Consider the following 24919-nt stretch of genomic DNA (forward strand, 5'->3'; position numbering starts at 1 on the left):
ACGGGTTGAGTGCTTTTACTGTTGAGGCCATGATGTCAACATGCACAGAAAGTGGGGTCTAGTCTGCTAACACTTCTGGGTGTGGTGTCTGTAGCAGACAAGGCTGTTTCTATATTTCTCACATTTCTCACATCAATGGGCCCCACTGAGCTGTGACACAGCAACTATATTTAGACTTGGTTCTATAAACGCTCTGGCCCACAGCCCATGCTTTGCAAAGTTCACTCTGAAGCCCATCAGACCACCGAGACACATTTTGAATTAAAATCAAGACTTCAGAGCCCCACATGACTTTCAATGTGTGGGATCACGACAAAATTACAAAATTATCAGTTTGTTTCCTCTTCTATGAATCTCACGGTTGCTTGGGCTTTAGAAAATATGCAAATATAAATATATATCTCTTTGGAGAATACATAAGAGCTTTTTAAGTCTTTTAAATACATTTATGTTGATGACACTTTTAGATGCCAGTATTTCTACCTACTGCAGTTGTCTGAATTCTATATATTTTATATAGAATTCAGGTATATTTGGTATATTTTTAAATCATCAGCAGATCTCTTCCCTATTGCTTTCAGCACAGATTTTTTTATCTCGCTTATGAAAACCTTTATAATAACATTCAGTTAGTGTTTTTTCCTCTTCTATAAATCATCAGGGGTCTTCTCAGGTTGCCTTGGCTTTAGAAAATATTCACATAAAATAAGAATTTTTCTTTAGAAACTTCATCAAAATGTTCTAAGAACTTTTGATATAATTTTGAATAAACACATTTCTGTAGATTATGTAATTTAGGTGCCAATTTTTCAGATTTCTCATACGGGAACTTAAAATGCCTAAGTTTCCCATCATGTATATTTTTAAAACATCAGCAGATCTCTTCCCTATTTTACCCCCCCGGCACTATTTTTATCTTTCTTATGCAACCCTTGGAAATGTCACAAAATATTTAAAGACCAGAACTCGGAACTTTAAAAAGTCAACATTTTGAAGCTGTAGGCGTTACACTGTCATTCTCGTGTTGTATCTACGTGTTAGCTTTCAATTGTTTAGAAGATTATCAAGTGAACAATGACAGAAAAAAGTTACCCACTGAAACTGAATGAGGATGAAACATCAGTTCTAAAGTTTGTATTATTGAGGAAATTTGGGGAAAAGAAACAAAGTTGCACTGTACAGAATTCATACTGAAAAGTGTGACACTAGTTTACCTATAATTGTTTCAAATAGTGAAATCCACAGTTTGTTGAAGCTTTATTTTTAAAAAAAGAATAAGGAAAAAACAGACAGCTACAGAAAACAAGTGATATCATATTGAGAGCAGCAAAATGAGAATTATGATTTTATTCATAAATATCTACAAAAGTTCATCGAGATGCAACTCAACATATACTGTACATAAAACATACAAAACCTTTTAAACTCTTTTCTCACCACGAGGAAGTAGTTTTCCACATGTGTATGTGAAGATGTCTTCTTTTGGCCCTCTCCTGTTGGTTTTCAGGCCAAGAAGTCGGCATTTGTAAATCTTTCTCAGCCAATTAACATTAAGGGCAGAAGAAAAGCTCATTTGGAGATCAATATATTCTGTAAATATCCAGACCTGTGAGAGAATATCCTCCACACCACTCTGATGGGCGTTTAGACACATCCAGCCTGTGTGTGAGGCTTTCATCTTTACAGTTTGGCCTCTGAAGGTAAATATAAAGAGTCAAAACATGAGTGAAATTGTCCAAAGGTGTAATCCATGTGTTGTGGGTCAGGATTCGGATGGTGAAGGCTGGCTTGGGGCTCCATTGCGGGTGCGGAGCTGAGACTGGGCTATGTCAGCCAGAGCGCTCTGGATCTTCTCCAGCAGCATATCGCCACGGAAAACCACGTCCTCCAGACGAGCTGCTGCATCGTGGTTCTCCTCCTCCAGCTGCCGCAGACTGGCCGCCTGATGGGAGGTCACAGCAGGTGAGATGTATTTATAACTAGAACAGCACTCAAAAGAGAGAATACCTCTACCAACGCCTAACAGTCCCCTTAAAGTTGTAACAAATAGTACATACTCATAGATATCAGTTCTCTAAAAATGCCTGATTTCTTTCAACGAGGTCAGTGAATTTTCCTCTTGGGAAATTGGTGACTATGTCAAAAAATGCCCCATCTCGAAATGTTAAAGAAAGTGAAAATTAAACTACTGGATCTGCACAAAAATGTTATTGGTTCTTTCCTGACCCATACCACATCCTTCCATCAGGTTTCATGGTAATCTGTCCAATAGTTTATACAGAAGGTTTATGAGGTTTTATTGTTAGTACTATGACTGATGCCATTTCCTTTCGTTTTCTAGAAAGTTGGTGTGCAAATAAGGACTGAGCTTCAACCCTGAAACAAATAAACCAAGGCTGCACCCCTTTGACCTAAAACACTAATAATGTCAGGAGGTTGCAACGTTTTCTGATGATGTTGATGTGACAATCACTGCATCCCTCAGGTTGTGCTTTACCTTCCTGCTCAGCAGATGCACAGTTCCCCTTAACTGACATTTAAAACGGTGGAAACATCAGGCTGGAAGGACTCTGGTATCTTTTTATAGCCTGACCTGCGCCATGGGCATCAATTAGCTTAATTCTCAGATGCTCAGTCAGTTGTTTAGAGGAGAGTCTGTGGTTGTTAAGTGTTACCAGAAGCTTTGAAGAGTCAGGGAATGTGGATCCTGACCTGTGTGATCGACCCCGACTGGTCTTTCAAGTCCTAATGAACCAATTAAATTATAATGAGTGCATTAAGTTCTGAGACTTTTAAAAGTAGAAGGATGCCCAGACATTTGCACGTCACAATGCTACGGGGGTTGTATTGACTTCTTATCACTATTAAAGTCAATAAACTAGAATCCGCAAACTGTGAATGGGAGAATGTTTTAAATACTGTTATTTTATTGATGTGGTCTGTTGCACGCAGCGCTTCTATCCATCCTAGGAGAGGGATCCCTCACTTATGACTCTCGTTTATGGCTGCATGTTTATGGCTGTATATTTATTGGTCTCATCCACTGATCAACAGCTGACTCAGTACGTCGGTCAAGAAATTCACAGTGTGACTTGATGAAAGCTGCTTCTTAATTTGAAATGACAGATGCCACTTTATGGGTTTTCTGCTTTAAAAGGAAGTTATTCAGAGTTGTGCACAGAGTCCCTGGGGGTGTACCCTTGGAGCTAAAAATAAAATCATGTACCTCAGTGAATCTTTGTCTACATACATTAAAATTTGTTTTTGCTCTGGTATGGAACCAACACTGTAGCAGTACCTTTTCCCGTCTTAAGATACATCCTCACTTTTCTTGAAGATCAGTGTCACTGGCATTATTTTTATCCAGTTACTACAGAGGGATGATTTTAGTTTGACCCAATGTGTTTGCTCTATTTTCTCAGAGCAACCACACTAACCCTGTTTTAAAAAATCTGTATTTTTCAAACCCTAAAATATAGTAAAGACAACTATTCTGTAAGAGTTTGAATAAGATACAGGACAATAACATAAATATACAGTAAACCATAAACTGATTATGACTGAAAACTTGAGTCCTTGTGTGTGTTAGCAGCCTCTAGGATTCTACAAATAATTGACCAGAAGAGCAGCCTGGAAAGAGACAACAATCATGTGGTTGTTCATTTAATACCCATGAGCAGGCATCACTCTGCCTGTCAGAGCCAGAGCTGTCAGTGCAGGAAGCAGCTGTCTGAGCGATCACCTGGCTCCCTCTACAGGCCGAAAGCTAGAAATACAAGCGGAGCTTTCGTGCGTTCCCTCTGTTGAAGTAATGGCGTTTGCACATTTAAACCAAAGTCTCCCTGAGGTAAATGTTCCATAATGACTTAGTTCAAACATGGATGGTGTCAACATGCAGAGAAGGTGGGTGTAGGATGAACAGGTTAGTAGATCCTACTGAGTTAAGACTGCCATTGAGAAAATTGAGGATAATGACATTCAAAGATGCTTGTGTATGTGCTGACCTGCAGAGCTGCTGTGGACTCCTCACTGGGGAGAGAGTCGATTAGTACGTCCACATCTTTGGCTGTTCTGGCTATCAGGGCTGCAAACAGCTGGGCATATTCTGGACAGAGGAAAAAGATAATGAATACAATACAAGGTGCAAGGTTTAAACATAACTGAGGGGCGCAGAGCTACATTGTGGTTACTCCTGTCTCAATTTGCAAAACCGGATACAGATAAACAACATATGTGTAATGAAAATTAAATATTTGTCTTGTATTCGGTGCATCTCTCACGAGAGAGAGAGAGAGGTACCATACATTTTGTGGTTGCCAGTGATATTGTGGCGGCGGCCACAAGCAAATAAATGTATGGTCACTGATTCATTGACAAACTGTAGCAGGTCAGAGGACGTCAGCTGAGTAGGCGGTCCGTCACATGAGGCCCAGGACATATTCATGTTAACACAGCGTAAAGAATGTGGCCACATTGTCAAACAACCTATAAACGTGGCTGCGGTGATCGGATTTAAGGACCTGAACTTAGTGCTGTCGGATGATTGGATCACACAGGACGGATGTTAATACCAGGTCAGAACTGGGTCAGAAACCTGTAACTTCATTTCCTAACCAATAGCAACAACGTCCATACTTTTTGTATATTTCTAAATATTGTTCCTGCAAATTCATAACATCACAGACTGAGGTGGAAAAAGTATATTTTGTGACGGTATAGACTTAGTGGTTTCTCATGTGAAGGAGAGAGAGTAATGAGAAGATTTGCATCACAAGACGGGCAGATGGATCACCTTCGGTGGGGTTTGCGGGCTGGTCCTTGTTGATGGCCGTCTGGATGTTGCTGAAGGAGGCAGGAGGCGCACATTGCTGCAGGACCCCGATGGCGTTACAGAACTGGTCCGCAAGCTGCACACACAGAACAACACACCGTCACTGGAGGGAGCTTCACACGGAGACACGTGTTTGCGACGGTGTCATTCTGCGTAACACTGACAAATATAATCTGAGAGTGCACTGGTCTCACGCTGCGGCCCCCTGGTCGTTAGCTACCCGGTGATGTAGCAATGTTAACGGGTCAATAATCCGAGATACTGCGCATAATACTTCACATTATTCACCACCATCACATTATTTAACAAGTAAAGTTTACTTTAAATTGCATCGCCGCCTATTTCGCTGCGGTTTCACTCTAGAAAACTCCAAAATTCGTCTTACCGAGTTGACAGCGTCTTGAAGCTGCGTTAGCCTGTCCGCCATGTTTCCTGTGATTTGACCACATCTCGCGAGAGTGTCACGGGAGTGTAAGATCTCGCAGGACTTGACGTTACTATCGTTGACTATTTTCGTTCGGATTAGCTGCGGCTACTTGTAGCAGCTCCAGGCTGTTTACAGCCACCGAGAGGAGCGTCCAGCGAAACCACTCCGTTTAAATCTCCGTGTGCTACAAGAGATAATAGAGCTGCATCGCCAATCTTGATGGGGACCGATGATAGCCTGTAGCTAATGTTAGCTACCAAACATCAACAGGAAGCAGCGGCTAAGCTAAATTCCAATGTCTTGCACTGTGAGCTCTCCAGGTACAGCAGTTTATTCCTGAATTCATGTCCAATCGGTCTAAGTGTCAGAAATGACAGTTGTACCAGCATGTTTAGAAGATGAGCCTCACGTGAATTGTTATGACAGCTTTAGCGTGGTTTATTATCAGCTAATAAGTTAGCAAAGACTCAGGTTTGTGTAGCAGTGCTACTTTTAGTCTGTTACTTGAAGTAGAATAACGAGAGTGTGTAATTGTCTTTTCCACAGTGGAGACAAACCTACTAAATATATCACTTACAACTCAGTGATGTAAGCTCGAGTGAGTTAGCTGACACAGCAGCTGTCATCCAAGGTGGGACGAGGTTAGCTAACCAGCTAAGTAGCGTGCATTGAGTCAGTTCTCTGCTAAATTACGTCTATTTTCTTAGTTTTGGTCTTTTTCAGATCAATCAATGTTAGTTTCATTCACTTCACTGGCTTACTGGGCCCAGTGTTGAGATTTACACATGGGGAGCTTCAGTTTCGATTGGTGTCTTTACATGAGGTCAGAAAGTGAGCTAAAGTTCAAATAGCAATTGATAGGCAAGATGGATGATATGAAATAACACTGTGTATGCTCTGCATTTGTTTACATGCACAAGTTATCAACAGAGACATAGTGAGACAGCAGAAAAGAGAACGCTACCCTCGCTTTATGACATAATTTATCATTGATCATTTATTATGCATTCAATTGATTGGTGTTCAGGCTACTTTGGTATTTATTACACTGACATATCTCTGATCAACAATGGCAACATTATCCAGTTACAAAGTGAGGAACCCACTCTTCCTTTTCAAACTCGAAGCAACAATGCTGCTCTCGGTAAACTGTCATAGTTCCTTCTAATGATGACTTTCATTTTCTCAGGCATGAACTGTACCTTGGAGAAGGTCTTGGCAGACGCCAAGTCCTTAGTGGAAAGGCTCCGTAACCACGACAACGCAGCTGAGATGTTAATCGAGCAAACAACATCCCTCAACAAGCGAGTGGACGCCATGAAACAGGTAGGGTGTCACATGTAGCCTGGTGCCGATTAGACCTGACTTCATTTTATAGATGCTTTAATACAAAATGACCATGGATAGAGTGATATATGGCAGGTTAATAACGTTCTTCCTTTTTTTTTTTTTAAACCAACAAAATAAATATATAAAATGAGTCTGGTCAAGCACTATTTTCCTTTTATAATCTTTATATCTAGCAATTTAGACTGCCGCCTTTCAGTTGTTGATTTAAAGTTGGTTTGTTTGTTTCTTTTTGGCAGTACCAGGAGGAGATTGACTCATTGAACCAGGTCGCACGACATCGGCCTCGTTCAAGTCTGGTCCTTGGAATCCAGCAGGAGAACCGTCAGATCAGGGAGCTACAGCAGGAAAATAAAGGTTGGTATGTGGAGCTTTGTGTTCATGAAGAACACAGAGGATATAGGACAAAAATACAAAGACACACAGTGGGATTCTTTATTTTGGAATTGCCATAAGATATAAAAAGACTCGATGGCTGTTTGTCGTTGTTACATCATGTGTGCAAAAGCCAGAGGTGTGGTTGTTAATCACAAAGAGTGGACTGATTTTCTTGTAGGAGTCTTTTTTTTCTAGTATTTTCTCCTCTCTCTTCCTGCAGAGCTGCGGTCATCGTTGGAGGAACACCAGTCTGCGTTAGAGCTCATCATGACCAAATACAGGGAGCAGGTGTTCAGGCTCCTCATGGCCAGCAAGAGGGACGACCCTGCCATCGTGACCCAGCTGAAGGAGCAGCACACCACGGTTAGTAACAGCTAGTTATGGCTGTAAGTGACCAGTAATATTGTAAATCTCAGTTAACCTTTTCTCAATTTTCTCAGTTGATTGTGAACTGACAAGATGATGAATTTACGTTGACCTTTCTTTTGTTGTAGGAAATGCAAGCACACATAGACAAGATCAATGAGATGGCCTCTGTGATGAGGAAGGCGATAGAGGTCGATGAAGGGCAGATATGTGAAGATGAGGAGAGGATTAAACAGCTCGAGGTAAAAGCAAATCCTGCCAAACCTGCTGCACGGGTTATTTCCATTAATTTTCAGATGCACTTGAAGAATCAAAGTCAATATGCATGTTCCTCTTTGAAAGGTGTGACCTATGTTTTGTGACACTGTGGCTTTCTTACACCCATAATTTGGAAGCACAACATCAAAACAGACCAATTTTGAGCTTTATCATTACTTTGACATGCAAGATTATTTTTTTTTACCAGCTACTTTCTAACTTTGTTTGTCTACAATGCGGTGGATGGCCAGCAGTGAACAATGGGTAACAGAGACTTTTCACTGAAAACTGGAAACAACACTGATGAGATCGGTCAGAGTGAATCAGAACCGTAAAGTAAAAAGTCCCCAAATCTCAAAAGTGAGCTGAGAGAGGCCAAAATGCTCCGTAGAGCTGAGAGATCATTCTTTGTGAGTCGACACTACGAGCCACACAGTTCTCTTTGCACACAGTCATTTGATCAAAGGTTAATTGAAGCCATTAGATCTTATCAACTGCAGTTAGTAGATGATGCTGCCGTGACTTGAAGAAAGTTACAGAAACTAAAGGACCCAGTGTGACTGGAGAGTTCAGAAAAAATGGAATGACAGCAGTGATATTGAGTCCAAACTATTTCCATCACAGAGAAGTCACTTCATATGATGAGTATATTAGGGCCATACGGAAGTGCAAAGTTTGTGGTATATTCGTCAATGCAACTTACTTTCAACCACCGATATGCAACATTAGATGTAAGAGATGTTTGCTGTTGTCCTGTTCCATCTGAACTTATGGCTGTGCTTTCCCCGTGTCTGCGTTTCAGCTGGAGAACAATGGACTTCGAGAGCTGCTGGGGATCAGTCGCGAGGCTTTCCTCCTTCTGAAGCGAGAAGACGCATCAGAGAGCACGTCGCTGTCGCCGCTGCTGACCAGTGCTGACGTCAGCTTACGAAAAAGTTAGAGCCCGACCCCGGCCCCCTCCAACTGCTGCCACTATTGTGTATAGTATGTACAGTCCGTTGCCACAAACCACTTCACCTTTTACCCTAAAGACTCTTAACAATCATCCTCCTCGTTCTGCGGCTGTATTTACGGCATAGTGCTACGGAGTTGCATCCCCGTCTGGTGATTCAGACACTAGCAGTGTGCACACATCTTTCTTTTCTTTCTTTTTTTAATCGTTGGTACTTGTGTTATGTTATGTTTGCTCATCAGCATGCATGGACCTGTGGTGCCTGCGAGGTTTGAAAGTGTGAATGAGTAAAAGAAGGGCTTGAGTTAAAATAAACCTTTAAAACATGAAATTGTCTCTGCTGTTATGGACGTTGTGTGACACATGTCTTCTGTTTGGGCTCCCTGTGCAAGTACCCCACTTCTCCCTTTCACTACTTGTGTTAGTGTTCCACACTGTCAACATCAAAGCAGGAATAGAAACTGCGTCTGACACAGATTGTGGTGTAAAATCAAACTGCCCCTTCCGCAACTTCTTCTTCTGCTTCTTTATTCAGTTTATTGGCGGGTGGAAACCAACATTCTTCTTCAAACTCGAGCCAAATCTTTTTTTTAACCCTAACCCTAACCCCCTTCTTCTGTTGCACATTATGGTATTTATTTTAATAGCTCAAAACCTTTCTTTAAATGGAACAAATAAAGTCAAACTGTGTTTTTACTGCTTTGAAATAACTCGTGACTTTGATGTTATGGTCTGAAAGCTGATGTCTGCCACTTTTTCCGAGAACCACAAAGTTGGCCACAGTGTGTTGGCTGTAAGTGGCAGTCCATCTGCTGTTCATGCTAATATTTAGGAAGCAAGGGGCTGATAGGAAATGTCTTAAAGGGATAGTTCACAGAAAAATGGAAATTCAATCACTGTCTACTCACAACTATGCCGATGGAGGGGTGGGTAGGGTTGCAAAGGGGCGGAGAATTTCCGGTAAATTTCCGGAAACTTTCCATGGGAAGTTAAGCTCGGGAATTTTGGGAATTTTGAAAAAAAAATGTTACCGCAAATTAAACGCTGAGCAATAAAAACGTCATTCAAAACTCTATTTTAAAGATGTATGGAATGCAGCACACGCTGCACGTTGAATTTCAACCCTGCACTGTGCATTTCTCCATCACATGCACAGATAATTCCCAGCATCCTGCACACTACAGCAGGGCTATTGAGGCCACACTACTGCATTAGCCCAAGGACTAGTCAGGGAAGTTTTGATGATATTACTGGGGAAAATATATAAGCATGCTGATTGAGGATTGTTCATCTGTTCATCTAGCCTATTTCTATTCATTTATCCATCAATTGTAAAATATTTTTAAAGACGATTCCAATTGTTTAGCTAACTATTTATATCTCTGGCATTGCATTAGTGTTTTTTACAAGCTTTTTTCTCATCTTATTCTACAGAACAATGCCACGTGCACTATCTCATGTGTGGAGACATTTCACCCCAGCCAATGTAGAAGGAAAGGCTGTGTACATTTGCAAATACTGTGCAAAGACCTATGTTAAGAATGCCACAAAGATGCAGAAGCATATAGTCAAGTGCCCAAAGTTTCCTCAGGGCTCAAATCAGCTTATGACAAAACAAAATGTTTATATTTATGTCTGTATATGACAAGGTAAATACAGTTAGTATAAATTACCCACAAAATGTCCAGTTAATTCCCGTTTATTCCCGTTAATTCCCATGGAAAGTTTCCAACTTTGAATATTCCCGGAATTTTGCAACCCTAGGGGTGGGTGAAGTGTTTCAGTCCACAAAACACATCCGGAGTTTTTAGTGGTAAACAGTGTTGCAGCCAAATCCAATACAATTGAAGTAAATTGTGACCACTACTTGAAACGTAAAAAAAAACATCAGAAAAAACATAAAATGTCTCTAAACTGCTCGTGTGGTGTCATCCAACTATAAGTGCCGACGTTCAAATTCGACGTTTTTAGCCTAAAAGTCCTTGGATGACACCACAGGAGCAGCATGGAGGAAGGTTATGTTGTTGTTTGTTTACGTCTGAAGAAGGATTCACAAGTTACTTCAATTGTGTTGGATTTGGCTGCAACACTGTTTACCCCTGAAAAGTGGTGTCTGGACTCTTCACCCACACCTCCATCAGCATAGTGGTGAGTAGAGAATGAGTGGATTTTCATTTTTGGTGAACTATCCTTTTTATACAATCATATTTTGGAGGGTTATGGGTTATGGTTAGGAGGAGGAGGAGTTATCGCGGGACAGAGGGCGGGATTCTCGCGGGTCCAGCAGTCAGAGCGGCAGTCGGTGAGGCGGTGCTCCTGGCTCCTGTGGCCGCGGGACCTGTCTGTCCGGCTCAGCATGTCGCTCTTCTCTCTGCGGGGACTTCTACCCAAACACCGGAGACAGCGGGGTCCCCAGCGGTCTGACTGAAAGGACACGGTTGAAGAGTGGAAGACACGAAGCGGGGGGGGAACATGACTGTCTGGGTTCGGTCCCCGCCGCCGCTGCTGCTGCTGCTGCTGCTTCTTCTTCTGCCCTCGATGCGCGAAGTTCGAGCTCAAGTGGAAAGTGAGTTGCTAAAGCTAACGATTTTTATACGCTTACACTTTTCTTTTTATCTCAACACATGGTCACTGTGTGAAGAAAGGAAGGGAAGTGGTTCCTTTGACATTCCTAGATAATGTGTTCTGCCTGTCACTGAAGTGTCATTGGCCTTATTGTTGTGTAGCTAGCGAAATATCATATTCTACTTTAAGCTAGCTAGCTGTGTCTGTGTTGAATATATATATGTCGGTATGTTTCTCTAACTATGTATGTATACATATGTATTTAGGCGTAGCTTTATGTATGTCAACAATCCTATATTCCCTACGGTGGCCGAGAGAGCTCAACGCACTCCACATGCGTTTAACAGCTGCATCAGTCTGACAACAGAGGTAGTATTCATAAAATATTGCGGTTTATGTGGTGAGAGTCAAAAAGCAAAGTTCGTCTAGCACCATGAGTTTTTGAATCACGTGAAGGTAAACAAACAGTGTGTGTAGTAAGGAAACTGGGACAGTGACAGGGCCGACGTGCCCGGGATATCTGAGATCCAGATTAATAAAGGTACTAAAGAGAACTGAGAACCTGCCCCAGTCACCTGAGGTGATAAATACTCCACCATCTCTGCTGCAGTTGGAGAACAAGACATAAGTAACCACGGATCTATGCTGTTGTTGAAGTTGTTTAGATTAATATTAAGTAGTCGGTGTTTTCACTCCACATGTTCTTGTTGTCAGAATGTAGAAGCCTCTGAAACAGCACAGAGAACATCATGCGGACACTCCACTCTGAAACTGAGACTAAAGAAATCATTTTAGTGTTTAGAAGCTCTTAAAGACACCGACACAACCATTCAAAGAGTAAGATTTAGCTGCTTTTCTGTTGTCATGGTCACAGAGGAGCTCCCATCTCACCATCACTGAGTGGTTGATATCTAATCAATATTCTGCCGGTGTTTATCTATAATTGCCTCAAAAGTGACACAGGTATACAATACAAAGATATTCTCCACTCATTAAGGTGGGAGACAAACCGAGTCTGGCCAGCAAACAGAAAAGTGTATGGATCAGGCAACAAATCTCCTGCATGCGCTTCAGTGCTTTAGCTCTAACACTTGACATCCTCGCTCTTTGTACGAGAGACAAACGCACGTCTCAAAAACATCATTCAAAAAGAGCATGCACATGATCAAAGTTGGTTTGTTACAGGTTACAGTGGCAAATGTGATAAAATGGTCGCAGGTATTTTAAAATGGCCGTAAGTCATGTTGTGCAAGTTATGCGCTGTACACATGGCTACTAAAGACGACAACCACCGAAATAAATCCGAGCGATCAGCTGAAGATAAACAGCGGTGAAAGTTCAGTCTTACAGTGTCGACTGGAGCTGTAGAATAGGCCCCTGATAGGGTTGAGGGGCCAAATGATAAATATGCTACATATGGGAAAATATCCCGTGTTTATTTATTAGTCAAGCTTTCCAGACAGATAAACTGTAGTTTACTTGGGGCGGTCATGGTGTTACACAACCGATCAAATGTCACTGCTTATGCACACATTCCACCGATGGACAGTTAGTGGTCATGCAAGGGTTAATGCATCTGTAGTTAATTAATCATCACTGTTTGATTTGACATAGAAAAGAACACGAGGAAAAACAAAGTATAGGCAGAAGGTCAGTGGAAGATTGGCTTCAATGTTGTTGGCCAGGGCGAAGATCATGAGATAACAGCTGATGGTTTTAGTATAAAAGAATCTGACTGACAGATCATCTCACTGAAGGTTTCAATCGTTGTTCTAATTTAAATAAAATGTCAAGGAGAATAAAACTAACTGGAAGCATCTTTAATGAAAAGTTGACATGTTGGTTAAAGGTCAGTCAGTTTGAATAGAGATATTTAAGACAACAAACTACTGATGATCTGATAAACTGACTTGTCTGAAAGATTTTCTAGCCCCGACCTATTTTACAATAATATTTTGTTGTATAGGTTTAGTTTATTGTTTATTAGAGAAAATAGTTCATTTATTGTGTCTGGTTACAAATACACATGGACAAATTTGCGTGTCATTTATTCTGTTTAATTAACAAGCATTGCACAGAGTATGTCGAGCGGAGGGTACATGATGATGGTGTAGATGAGTGGTTGAAATGCCACATGCTGCAATCAAGCTGCTGAACTAAATGAGAACTTTTCCCCCCCTCTCTGCCACAGACCGTGTGATTTTCCTGCCGGGAACATTCCAGAACGTGAGCGTCTCCCAGAATGAGACGGTGCAGGCCGTGGTATCCCGGATCTCCCCCGAGGCCGCGTTCATCACTCTGCAGTTTCACACGCAGCACCGCAACGTCACCCTCTCCTACACCAGGGTGAGAAACTATAACTGCCACAGCATTAAACTGATCATTTTCTCACCTTACTCTTTCTCAAAACTGTCCCTTTAAGCTCACTATAAAATCTAAACTCTCCCTAACATGAATACTATAGCTGTATTTAAACAAAGACATAACAAGGTTCAAATGATATTTCAGTACATGTTTTATACAGGCACATTTCCTACTTCCTACTTTCCTTCATGAATATATTTGGTATAATCCATGACAAATTTCACATTTAGTCTGGTTATATATTTGCAGAAATCACCGGAGTAAATATATCACTAACGAAGTTAAGGTACTTTGGAGTATTGGACACGTTTCTCCTCGGATTAGGTAAATGTTTGTTGGTCTGGCAGGGCTGATGTATTGCCACAGAGAACTGAATGGTTTACAGATAAAGTTCTGCTGAACTGCGATGAGACTGATGATATCAACAGCCGAGCTGTCTCCGTTTCCTTCGCGTCTGTGTATCTGCTGCCAAAGCTCTCGAAGCGCACACATGCTCGGCATCGGCTGCACCGAGTACGACATTTCAAAAATGAAAAGCTTCTGAACATGTGGGGTAGAGGCAGTAAAGTCGGCTTGTGGATGTTGAAAGGTCGTGATGTATAGTTTTTCAGTTAAATCGGAAAAGAAACTATGAAATTGAAAGTACATTGTGTGTGGACATGGACTTACTTCTGTTTAATGAATGAGGCTTTGTGAGTAAGGTCGTCTGACCCACTGGGAGCAGTGGCAGTCAGCTGATCTACAGTCTACTGGTCATGAGCAGCGACCCTGAGGGGGAAAAACCTCTGGCTTCGGTTTGGGTCGGCGCAGCCCAGAATGGCACATCGCCTAATTCAGTTTATTTTCCCCTTGTGATGGAAAAAGCAGCAAAGAAGAGAAAAGAAAACAAATTCATGTGATTGAAGACTTTTCTCTGTGGTAGAAAATGTCCCTGCCTGAAAAAAAAAAAAGACCCTGTTGATGCAAATGAGTCTCAGTTTCAGACCTGGAGCAGATCACTATCACCAAAACACATCCAAATCTAAAAAGGAAATTCAGAAAGGTAGAAAGGAAGTGTTGTTTTTTTTAAACATGCACACAAAGCACTGCAGTTTCCTTTATCTTCTTTATTTTCTTTGACTAATTTCCTCTTTTATTTTTCATCACTCTCTCAAAGCGGTGAACCACAAGTCCTTTTCATATGTTTGTTATTTATTTTATCAGCCATCGTGGTTATAGCTGTCTGCGCTGACTTTACATTTCCTCTTCTGCTTTTTTCTACAAACCAGACAGTGTTGTTTCAATACAACCATTTTATTTTTGTGCACCATGGGATTTTACTGTACCAGATAAACAACAGTGTGTGAAGAATGTAAACCAGAAAGCTATGACTAGTGGTGTTGAATCGCTGTTGTACCTGTTTCCTGTCGGTGACTAATGTGTCATCCAAGCTGTGAACCACCGTTACACATGTGTGATTTGTGAGAGTGTGAAGTTGCTGTAGCTCGGTGGCGTATTGGATGAATTCAGTAGAGACCACAGCGAGTGGAGTGTCACTGCTCACAGAATAAGACTAGTGGAATGCAACAGAGTTATTGTATGAAGACTGAGAGTCATAGTTATAGGGCGACTAGAAATGTCCCCTGAGAATGATTTCCTGCCGTCTGCTGTTACCTGATCTTAGTGGAATGTCGACGTGTTTATAAACCCAGTCGTATCAAAAGGGCAGCGCACACGATGGATTCTAAAGTCCTGTACAAATGTGGCAGCTGCTGCTTGGTGTTCACATCAATTAAAGATGTTAGAAAACATGTTTAATGACGTATTTGGTAATGAATATAAGCTCATAGTTATTGAATCTAAACTTGTGTTTAAACCCTTGTCATCTACCTCCAACATTTCCTCCACCAGATAATAATGATAATACATTTTATAAGTATGTTGTTTTTATGCTCAAAGATACAATACAGGAATACAAAAAAAAATAGAAAGCAAATAAAGGTGAATAACTATTAATATAAAATACATCATAATCTCACATTGAAATATACGTTACATGTGGTAATTTAATATGAACGTGCATGGGACAGACCACAACATTTGCACACAGGACTGTGCCAGATTAGGGAAGTATCTGCAGTATTTAGAGAAGTATTAACTTGGAAACCAAAATACACAATAAAGTATTGATATCAAAACAGATGCTCTATTGTAGCAAGTGAGGAAGTAGACTAGATTAAAAACAAATCTGCCTCTGTAATGTCAACCCACTTGGTCCTCATTAGGCTCTGTTGACCTAGTGGTGATGTAGCATCTGTCAGACTTTATTTTCCTCTGGTAACACACATCCTATTTGAGTTAGCCAACTAGTTCACGTGGACTGGGACTTTAGCAGTTCAGGATGTGGTGGACTGATTGACACACTTCAGTGATTGACTCATTGTTCTGTCACAGACACGAGCAAGAACATGTTTGGTTAAATACCAGGCATGAATGAAGTTTGTCTTTCAACTCTTTCATGCGAAGAAAACTCCATTTCTCCATTGTCATATCATCAAATTTCGATGAAAAGAAAGTTTTGGTTCATCTCAAACGTATACAACCTCCCCACTTTGTGTGGAGCTCTCAGCCCCAAGCTCGCTGGTCCTTAAAGAACAACCCACACAGTCTATTATATTACATTTCATTTAGCAGATCCTTTTATCCAAAGGAGCTTACAATAAGTGCATTCGACCATGAGGGTACAAACCCAGAACAACAAGAATGTCTACGGTTCATGATAGTGGAGGGACATGAAAGCTGGTGCGATAATGTGGCTCATGAACAACTGTTTCAAAGTAGAGCTGATGTATCAGGGTTTGCATATATTGATTATTATTTTGTTAGTTTGAACAGTTCATTGTTGGCTTTGTTATTTTTATGGGATTTGATGACAATAACAACTCTTTTAAAGTTGAGCCTTGGCTGAACCTTTGGCTCTGAAATTGTCAGCTGTGCTGCCAATGAAAAGAGTGAATTTACTTTCATTGCATGGGTTGTTTAGTAACTAATAGAATTTGTTATAAGGAGATTGAAGATTGATTATTAAAAGTAGTTTCTATTGACAGACTCAGGTCACAGTACAAACACACAAGCATTTTGTTGACCCTTCGGTCGCCTCAGTTTAACCGGCTTTTTCCTTCATGTAAGCCGTTCAGAAATATCTCTGTCTCCAGAGGGTCGACTACAATGTATGATAATCCTCAGCAGGTGACGTGCTCTGCGGGTCAGTAACCCAGTAATCCACGGAACAAAGAGCAGAGTGTGCTGGGATGGTGGAGAAAATATTGTTTTCAGTCACATCTGTGTGATCTGAAGAGATTCTTTACTTTTTCCTCAAGCACTGGATCTGGTGAAAACGTGACTCTGCCTAGTTGTTTAGTTAAAGACCTACAGTAATACAAGCATTCATATCAGCATCAGTTGTTCTATAAACACGATAAACATTAAACCTGCTGAACATCAGCACATGAGCTTTGTCATTATGAGCATGTTGCCATGTAAACCTGTGAGCTCAAAGCACAGCTGTGCAGTATTTCTTTCTTGTTTTCTTACTGTTTTTAAGTGATTGTAGTCACTGTAATGGTTTTGTATATTATTTGTGCATCTGCTGACAAACTGATATGTGTGTGTGGTCTTCAGTTGCCAGGCCTGGGTCTCTCTGTGACTGCTGTGGATTCTGGGCTCCTGTCGACTCTCCAGCCAGGCGTGACGTCCCTCTCACTGTTCCTGTCCACTCTTGACAGCGACACTGTGGCGGGCACTGGGGTCATCCTCCCCTTCTCCGGTGCCGGTATGTTTTGAAACCCGTCTCTGGATGTTAATGTGAGGCCATTCTCCCGCTCTAATTGCATAACAGGGAAGTTGCATGCTGTTCATGAAAGCTGTTTCTGCAACAGTTTGGGTGAGGTGGGGGTTATTCAGCTGCAACATGCAACTTCACCACTAGATGTCTCTAAATTCTACACACTGAACCTTTAAGTCCCAGTATGACCTTATTCAGGTTAATGTAATCAGAAAATGCTGTTTACATGGCAGCGTATTATTCCCATTATGGTCTTAATCGGGTTCGTCTTGGAATGTTGGTGTCCTTATAAATGTAAACACTTAACTACCGGAAATATCCTCTCTAAAAAACAGTACTTGCCAGTGGCATTTCAGTCCAACCGCTGGTTTGGAGCATTGAAGATTAAGTTATTTCCTGGATAAGAAAATTGCAGTTTTATCTTGGTGAAACTAATATACTTTAAAGATCTGATACCAGATAGTTTTCAGTACATAGATTCACAGACGCCTGACCTGCATTTTCCAGTATCAGAGGCATTTCCGATGCTGGTATCTGGATTGGACATCTCTATAAGCACAAGCCCTAAATTGTGCATGGCTGCTCACATGTCTTAAACAATCAGGATGCTGCTCAGCCTTCCGTGTTTTGTTTTTGTCTTGTCCTTACATGCCTCATGAAATCTTTACTGATCAACATGTCCGCTCCCCCTGCTTTAGACCCGGTCCCTGGAGCTTGTAACATCGAGTTCAACCTGGACATGGACCCAAATGTCTACGTTCACTACAACCTCTACGAGACCACGATCCGCTTTGCACCTGCAAACTTAGGATATGAGAGGTAACGCTCCACTTCCTGTGCAGCCTGTTCAGCTGGGGGCAACAAAACCTCTGCACCCACACATCACATCAGACCGAACCTGTTGTTAAACCGTCGTGCTGTTCATTTGAGGCGAGAGCGCTCTGTCCCTCATTCACATCCTCGCCGCCTCCGCCTCCACCTCCGCCTCCTCTACTGTGGCCAGATACACTCGCTTTGTTTTTGCATTAACACCTTTGTCTTCGGGCCAAGTAACCAGAGGACCCCTCTACTTGTTCAGTCATTTCCTGTTTTTCAGTACCTGCCAGTGTGAAGCTGTACAGACTCATCTAGTTTTATTTGAATTGCCCCTCTCAGCTCTTCAGCGCAGTGTCTTTAGAGGTTATGTCTTTGTGGCTGCTGGGTGGGTTATCAGCTGTCCAAACAGTGGGACACTTATTTTTGTGGACTTTTTTAGAAATTCCAAACAGCAATGCGTGCAATGTGGCCGATTTAGTTTTCAGCTCATAACTAAAAGCTGCGTGGAAAAATACTAGAGTCTTTGTTAACTGTCTTCGATTGCCGCTCACTTCACTTTGCACGCAGAGTGTGAAAGTCTACTTGTTTGACATGGCTCACTGCATTAATGTTTTAGTATCAGGTGATGAGTCCTGATTTTTCACACTGAAACTCCACATACACACAATGTGGAGCCATAGCGATATATTTATTAAACACGCGTCAAACACGGAGCAGCTGACTGAGCTGTACACAGTTAATTCCTGCAGTTTCAGTGTCATAACATCCACCGGCCTCATAAAGTCTGTGGCTGTGACCAAATCACTGCAGCTAATTCTGCTCTCTGAGCTGACAGACATTTTACACTCATTACTTCTGATTTGGTCGCACTTAATACAAACATTGCCCCCACATATAACTGTCCCAACTGTATAGCATTGACTGTTTATGCGTCAAAGTTTATTACTCTTGTGTGATTCAGGAGTCTTGCAGTTGTTTGTGACTTCATACTACACGACTGAATTGTTTCAGGGGGTCAGGCACTACACGATCTTTCAACAGGAGAAACCCCCGACTAATATATCTGCTCTCCAAACTATGTATCATTATAAAAACACCCAGGAGAGGAGACACGGTGAGTCTGACTAATCCAGAGAATGACACATCAGGCTGGAAGAGGTCAAACGCTTCAGAGGAACGTCACATGAGAGTTTGTGACGTCCACAAACTCAGAGCAAGTTTCCACTTCTCTGCCTCTAGATACGTACATAGGTGTGTGTGTGTGGTGTATTGGTGCACTGGGACTGTCGAGTGCAGGATTCACATATGCGGCAACAAACCACCACATTACAGAAAATGACATCGCATACGAACCAAATGATGTTACGGTTTGGTTTTGGTGTCCTCCCACTCGTCCTCTCTCTCGCTCTTCCTCTCCTCTGCTGGTTCTCAGGCTCTCTCTCTCTCTCTCTCTCTCTCTCTCTCTCTCTCTCTCTCCCTCTTCCATTAGATGACATTCAAACACACTTATCTCATTAGGGTTTAACAGAGACTCTTGTTTACCAAAGCTGGTCAGTCTCTGGCCTGCGGTGAACTCCATTGTCAACTCACAGGAGTTTAAAACCCCTCCCTGTTCACCGGGTTGCGTCCACACGAGCGGGACAGTGAAGCCTCTCACTCCCCGCAACCCACACGACAAAAGAGCCTGACGTTAAAATTGATTTGATTTGTCCTGACTGTGTCCGCTCTCTGTCAGAGGTGACACTCCTCCACCCTGCGACGAATCGACAGAACCCACCACGCGCTGGCGGCTGCACTATGACATCTACCAGTACTTCCTGCCCGAGAATGACCTGTTAGAGAGCAGCCTGTTCAGTGGCATTCAGGCAATGGCTGACACCCAGGGCATGATGGAGAACGGCAAATGGGTAAGCACCATAAACAGAATGGTTAGGGTGTTTACAGCTCTGCTTTAATGATTAAAAGAGCTGATGCTTCACTGCGCCGTCTCCCTGCAGGTCCTGACGTTGTTATCTACAGATATGAGCATGGCAGTGTTCAACTCCATCCCCGGCCAGGGCGTCATCTACTCGGTCGTCGTCAGAGACCCTCTGTTGAACACCTCGGCCTCCTACGTCCCCGTCCACACCTACGCCTGCAGCTTCGCTTCCACCCTGGACGGCTGTGAAACTCTGGGTAAGTTCCTGTGTGCTTCACTCAGCAATAAATCAAGTTTGTAAAAACCCTGTAAAAAGTAAACGAATTACTCGATAATAAAAACACAAAATATTTAAGAATACAAAATCTTGTGATATTGCAAACTGTGTGTTTTACTCGTCTGTTTAATTAACAAATTCTGTCATTAATGGCGGGAAGCCTGTTCCAGATGTAAGCTGACAGTAGGTTGGGATGTAGGTTTTAATACAGTTATTGATTTACATTTATTTTCAGGAAAAATATCCACTAAAGTGTTTTTCACCATCACGGGCTTGGCGGGCCTGTTTGTCTGCTTCTTTGGGCATCGGTTCTTCAAATGCGGTGAGAAATCTGATGATCCTCATGTGACTATTATTATCATGATATCATTATGTATGTTTTATTATTAGCTTGTCTGTGGTGGGTTTTTTCTAAAGCCGTTTCCAATCATGAATATGAATATGTGCGGAAAAATTGGGTCTGGACGCAGGGGAAGATTGCAGGGGAAGACGCGTTCATAAGAAGAACAAATCACATTTTAGTTTGAAGCTCATTGACACCGGCGTCAGCCCTTATCGTCAAAAGCTCTCAACTCTCATTTTCTTTCCAAATTGGCATCTTCATCTTCATCCTTTCCTTTCATCCCGAGATATTTGTATTCTTCCAGTTTCACATCTGTCGCTTGTTAGAAACATCATTAATCCCCTTCAGATTAATTTCCGGACATTTTCCTGCCATATTCATGGGCTCAGACAAAGTTCCATAAAATGTCTGGAGCGACTGACTCAGACTTTTCTGTTCTCACATTCAGCTCCTCGGTCAAATTCAGGAAAATGTCGACGTCCAGTTCATGTCTGGAAGCAGCTTAAGTGTTTTGGTTCTATTATGTTAACAGAATCTGGCAGCAGGAGAAACTATAGAGAACAGTTTTTGGATTTGATATATTTGATAATTATTTAAGGGCCACACACTCTGGTCCATTATGAGTTTTTCTTCAAAGTCAAAGAATGGGAAACAGTTAAATTTCCCCTAAACCAAATTAAGTTGAGTCACAGTTGGCTTCAGGACCAACAGATTGCATCAGTGGGGTCAGAGACCTTGCTTGTGTCCTAACTTCCTCATGCCTCAAACAGAAGCAACGCTCTGACATGGGATGCTGTTTAACAAACGACGTGTGGATCCCTTTCATTTGATCCCAAATACGCGTTTTCTTTCTTTGATGCATTTAAGTATGAATGCTATCCTCAGAAACTCGGCTTGTCGGGCTGGAGCAGTAGGTGGCCTCTCATGTGATCTCTCCCGCATGAGATGATGAAATGTATTTGTTCCAAACCCAAACCCGTGACTGTGAGGCTGCCGGAGTGAGGGGCCACGATGCAGCGTGTCTCACTCTCTTATTCCGGACCATGTGGTTTCATCCAGCTCCTGCAGCAGAAAATCTTACTCCTGTCATATCTTAACATTCCTCTGCTTCCTCTTTTCTCCTCTTCCTCTTTGTCACGCAGAGTTGTTTTGTATGGGGTTCAGCTTCGCAGCATTTTTCTTCTTCGTGTTGATCACCAGGACGACGGACCTGACCTATGACCGTGAGTTTTTCCAACTTCTGTCTCTTCACTTGATTAAAGTCATAATGGGGCTTTGGTGCCCCCTACAGTTCAATCAAACAACACACAGTTGCTGCACTACACTATTACATTTAATCCCCAAATAAAACCCCTCTTGTCTGTTTCCGTCCCTCCACACAGTCCGTCTGGCCTTGTCAGCGGTGATCGGCGTGGTGGGCGGGGTCCTCCTGGTGATGAGCTGGTGGCGTTTCGGCTCTGTCATGGTCTGCGTCGTCGTGGTCGGCCTGATGCTGGGTTTCCTCATCGCCTCCACTGTCCTCTTCACTCCTCTGGGTATGAACAAAGTGCTGTGTGGTCCCCTCAAACAGATCCACACGACCAAGCTGTGTAAAAAATGTAATAATTGTACATCCTGTGTGTTGTGACGTTTCTCCAGGTGACATCGAAGTGTTCAGGAACTCGGATGTGGTTTTCTGGGTGACATTCTGCTGCTTCATGATCATTGTTCCACTCTTCTTTGTGCGATGGCCCAGAGAGGTAACTCATCATCATTTGAAACCACTTACCAAAGCATTCGAAGGATTTCATGACTTCAGTTTGGCGCCATCTAGTGGCAGTAAGAAATATTTCAAAACTACAATCGTTCTTAACTTTTAAAGACACAGAGACCATTTTACAGGCCTTCATCACATCTGGTTTATTGCAGCAGCCCTTTGTGCTTGACTTAATCCTAATCTTTACACTGACTCCCACTCTGTTTTGGATTAGATTTTAAGCTTTTACTGATGACTTTTAAGGCAGCACGTACTTTTGTTCGTTCCAGTGACCCGGCTGAAAATCAGAGGGGTTTTGTCAGTTGGCAATTTGCCTATTTCTGTTTTCACACATCTTATGCATGGATTTTATGCATCACATGGCAAATTACATTGCATTTGTTTAAGAAGACTCCAGCATGCGGCCGAGAAAATAGTCACAGCACGTTAAAGCGTAAATGATCGTTTTCACATTTCTAAGGGAACAGATTCCAGGTGCTCAGGAAGCCAGGCTCCGTCGCCCTGATCCCAAAATGAGACGTGAGAGTGGAATGGATTTTTCTTGTGGAAATTTCAGTTAGAAAGTGAACTAGCAAATTTCTCAAAATGTTTTACTATTCTTTTAAAAAGGTCAAATTTGCTTAATTATTTGGTAGCAGTCTACCTTCTTTGTCCTCAGTTTCCATTTGACAAGTTTTCATTTGTGAATTATTGTGAAAAGTAGAGTTGCAGACATGAATAGAAAACTAAAACTAATCTCAAGCTCTCATTTGTAAATATTTTCCTATAAATTGTTTATGCGTTTCGGCCGTGATGCTTAACAATCAAATCATTTCAGGGCAACATCATCACCTGTGGCGTCGTCGGGGGTTACGCTGTGATTCTGGCCGTCAACGCCTACATCTACACCAGCCTCTCCTACATCACGCTGAACATCCTCAAACGCCTGCACAACAACATCTTCAGCGCCGTGTTCACAGACGTGCCGTTCCAAACCATCGGTGAGTTCACGACCCAAAACCAAACGAAGGGATTTAAACTTCGTAATACAAACATTATTGCTCTCACGATAATTTGTACACAGTTTTTTTTACTTGTGTGTGTGTGTGTGTTTCTCCCATCGACCAGACTACATCATGATCACCGTGTGGGTGGTGCTCGGCGTCAGCGGCATCGTCCTGCAGCTCTACCGCGAGCGCTCGCGGCCGTTCTTCCCGCCCAGCCCGTACCTCATGTGGCTGCAGGAGCGGGAGCGCCGCCGGACCAACGTCCTCGACCCGAGCCACCACTTCGCCCCGCTGCCCAACCGCCTGCTGGCCCGAGCGCGGCAGCTCACCAGGCGCATGGAGCCCGCAGGAGAGCACACGCCTCTACTCCTGTGAACCCCCGACGCCATTGTCGTCTCTGGGTGAAGCCAGGTTGCGCGTACAGTCAACAATATCCCCGTGATGTGTTGTTGACCAGCAGAGGCTCAGGCCTGCCACATGGACGCCAGTGAGGTGCTGGTGTTGTTCCCCTGTCACCGGTGTCGGGATTTGACCCCACATCAGCTGACACAGAGAGGGATCATATCACTGACGTTCTTCAGGTCGATTCTAATGTTTTAAAACGAAGTCTGTGACAGCTACTGCCAGTTTTATGAAACACTTCAAAGACATTTTAGGAGAAGAACGAGAAGAATATAAAAAGTTGTTTTGTTTATTAACACAAATGTCGCTGTGGATGCTTCGTGTCGTCTGTCGCTTCTAATCATTCTGCTGTTTGCACTGAAAGTCACTAATGATTTATGTCGTGAGGCATTGTATCTCCAGAGAGTCGCATTAATACCACCTACGTTGTTTTTTGTTTTGGACTTGTCATGTTTGCGTAGTTTGGCTTTAAACTACTTCACACACTTTGATAAAAAAGAAACACACAGTGGACCCGAAGTTAAAGCTGAAATTTAAAGAGTGGAGTTTACGTGATGATTTCATGTGTTGGACTAAGCTGTGGACGTGCCATGCAATTTGTCAGCAGGACACGAAGTCAAGTAGGGGACAAGTTATTAAATACGGCAATACACAGAATTTATATTTGATCATTTACACAAAAGAAAGACCACTTTGTCAGAACTCATGCTCCTCCTGTGTTTGTGATTGGACTCTTCAGTCCTCTGGTACTCGGCACACGCGATTGTAATGTTGAATTTTACCTTGGTGGTAACAGCACTGACTGACTGTGTTGATCTGTGAATGTGCCGTGACTTTTCTCAGGGTTTCCCACTCGGCTTTTAGACCACGATGCACTGAGACGGCGACTGGAACCCTCGACCCGATTGTTCAGCACGTTCGGGTCCGTCAGTATTTTATTCAGCGACTGAGCTGAGCTGTCTGGTCTCGTGACTTTTTAGAAAAAGACAAAACAAGCACACAGAATGTGTTGAACAGTGAGGTCAACTGTAATTTGTAATTTAACATGTTTTGATATTTAATAAATGCCTACAGGTATAAACGTGTCTGTTGGTCTTTCCTCTGTGTTTG

At 42.4% G+C, this 24919-nt stretch overlaps 3 protein-coding genes across 4 annotated transcripts; 2 read left to right on the plus strand and 1 right to left on the minus strand.

The window, feature by feature from the left end:
- Positions 1 to 1244: 1244 nt before the first annotated feature.
- On the minus strand, positions 1245 to 5377 carry med21 (mediator complex subunit 21). The gene is made up of 4 exons (XM_035147686.2): positions 5217 to 5377; positions 4793 to 4907; positions 4005 to 4105; positions 1245 to 1942 (listed from the first exon to the last, which is right to left on the minus strand). The coding sequence occupies exons 1-4, from the start codon at positions 5256 to 5258 to the stop codon at positions 1763 to 1765; spliced, it is 438 nt and encodes a 145-aa protein (XP_035003577.1). The 5' UTR covers positions 5259 to 5377; the 3' UTR covers positions 1245 to 1762.
- Positions 5332 to 8890, plus strand: fgfr1op2 (FGFR1 oncogene partner 2). Its single transcript, XM_035147685.2, has 6 exons — positions 5332 to 5578; positions 6448 to 6584; positions 6845 to 6962; positions 7204 to 7346; positions 7478 to 7591; positions 8410 to 8890. The coding sequence occupies exons 1-6, from the start codon at positions 5554 to 5556 to the stop codon at positions 8545 to 8547; spliced, it is 675 nt and encodes a 224-aa protein (XP_035003576.1). The 5' UTR covers positions 5332 to 5553; the 3' UTR covers positions 8548 to 8890.
- Positions 8891 to 10823: 1933 nt separating this feature from the next.
- tm7sf3 (transmembrane 7 superfamily member 3) lies at positions 10824 to 24894 on the plus strand. Of its 2 annotated transcripts, XM_035147069.2 has the most exons (12): positions 10824 to 11125; positions 13316 to 13470; positions 17149 to 17299; positions 18010 to 18130; positions 19863 to 20034; positions 20125 to 20302; positions 20558 to 20644; positions 21808 to 21888; positions 22048 to 22200; positions 22304 to 22404; positions 23239 to 23401; positions 23529 to 24894. In XM_035147069.2, exons 1-12 carry the CDS (start codon positions 11032 to 11034, stop codon positions 23780 to 23782), a joined length of 1710 nt encoding a protein of 569 aa, XP_035002960.1. In that variant the 5' UTR covers positions 10824 to 11031; the 3' UTR covers positions 23783 to 24894. The 2 variants fall into 2 exon arrangements, with proteins under 2 accessions (XP_035002960.1, XP_035002961.1); XM_035147070.2 differs by lacking the exon at positions 20558 to 20644.
- The last annotated feature ends 25 nt before the right edge of the window (positions 24895 to 24919 follow it).

Source organism: Hippoglossus stenolepis, chromosome 22 (genome assembly GCF_022539355.2).
Source record: "Hippoglossus stenolepis isolate QCI-W04-F060 chromosome 22, HSTE1.2, whole genome shotgun sequence".
NCBI lineage: Eukaryota > Metazoa > Chordata > Actinopteri > Pleuronectiformes > Pleuronectidae > Hippoglossus > Hippoglossus stenolepis.

Excerpts from the sequence above, each read along its gene's own strand:
- med21 (XM_035147686.2), bottom strand. The coding sequence starts at position 5,258 with ATGGCGGACAGGCTAACGCAGCTTCAAGACGCTGTCAACTCG. Across the intron at positions 4,106-4,792 it reads GCCCGCAAACCCCACCGAAG|AATATGCCCAGCTGTTTGCA; the intron begins GTGATCCATCTG and ends TCCTCTGTCCAG. Across the intron at positions 1,943-4,004 it reads AGTCCACAGCAGCTCTGCAG|GCGGCCAGTCTGCGGCAGCT; the intron begins GTCAGCACATAC and ends ACCTCCCATCAG.
- fgfr1op2 (XM_035147685.2), top strand. The coding sequence starts at position 5,554 with ATGTCTTGCACTGTGAGCTCTCCAG. Across the intron at positions 5,579-6,447 it reads TTGCACTGTGAGCTCTCCAG|GCATGAACTGTACCTTGGAG; the intron begins GTACAGCAGTTT and ends TCATTTTCTCAG. Across the intron at positions 7,592-8,409 it reads AGAGGATTAAACAGCTCGAG|CTGGAGAACAATGGACTTCG; the intron begins GTAAAAGCAAAT and ends TCTGCGTTTCAG.
- tm7sf3 (XM_035147069.2), top strand. The coding sequence starts at position 11,032 with ATGACTGTCTGGGTTCGGTCCCCGCCGCCGCTGCTGCTGCTGCTGCTG. Across the intron at positions 17,300-18,009 it reads CCTCCCCTTCTCCGGTGCCG|ACCCGGTCCCTGGAGCTTGT; the intron begins GTATGTTTTGAA and ends CCCCTGCTTTAG. Across the intron at positions 21,889-22,047 it reads GACGGACCTGACCTATGACC|TCCGTCTGGCCTTGTCAGCG; the intron begins GTGAGTTTTTCC and ends CCCTCCACACAG.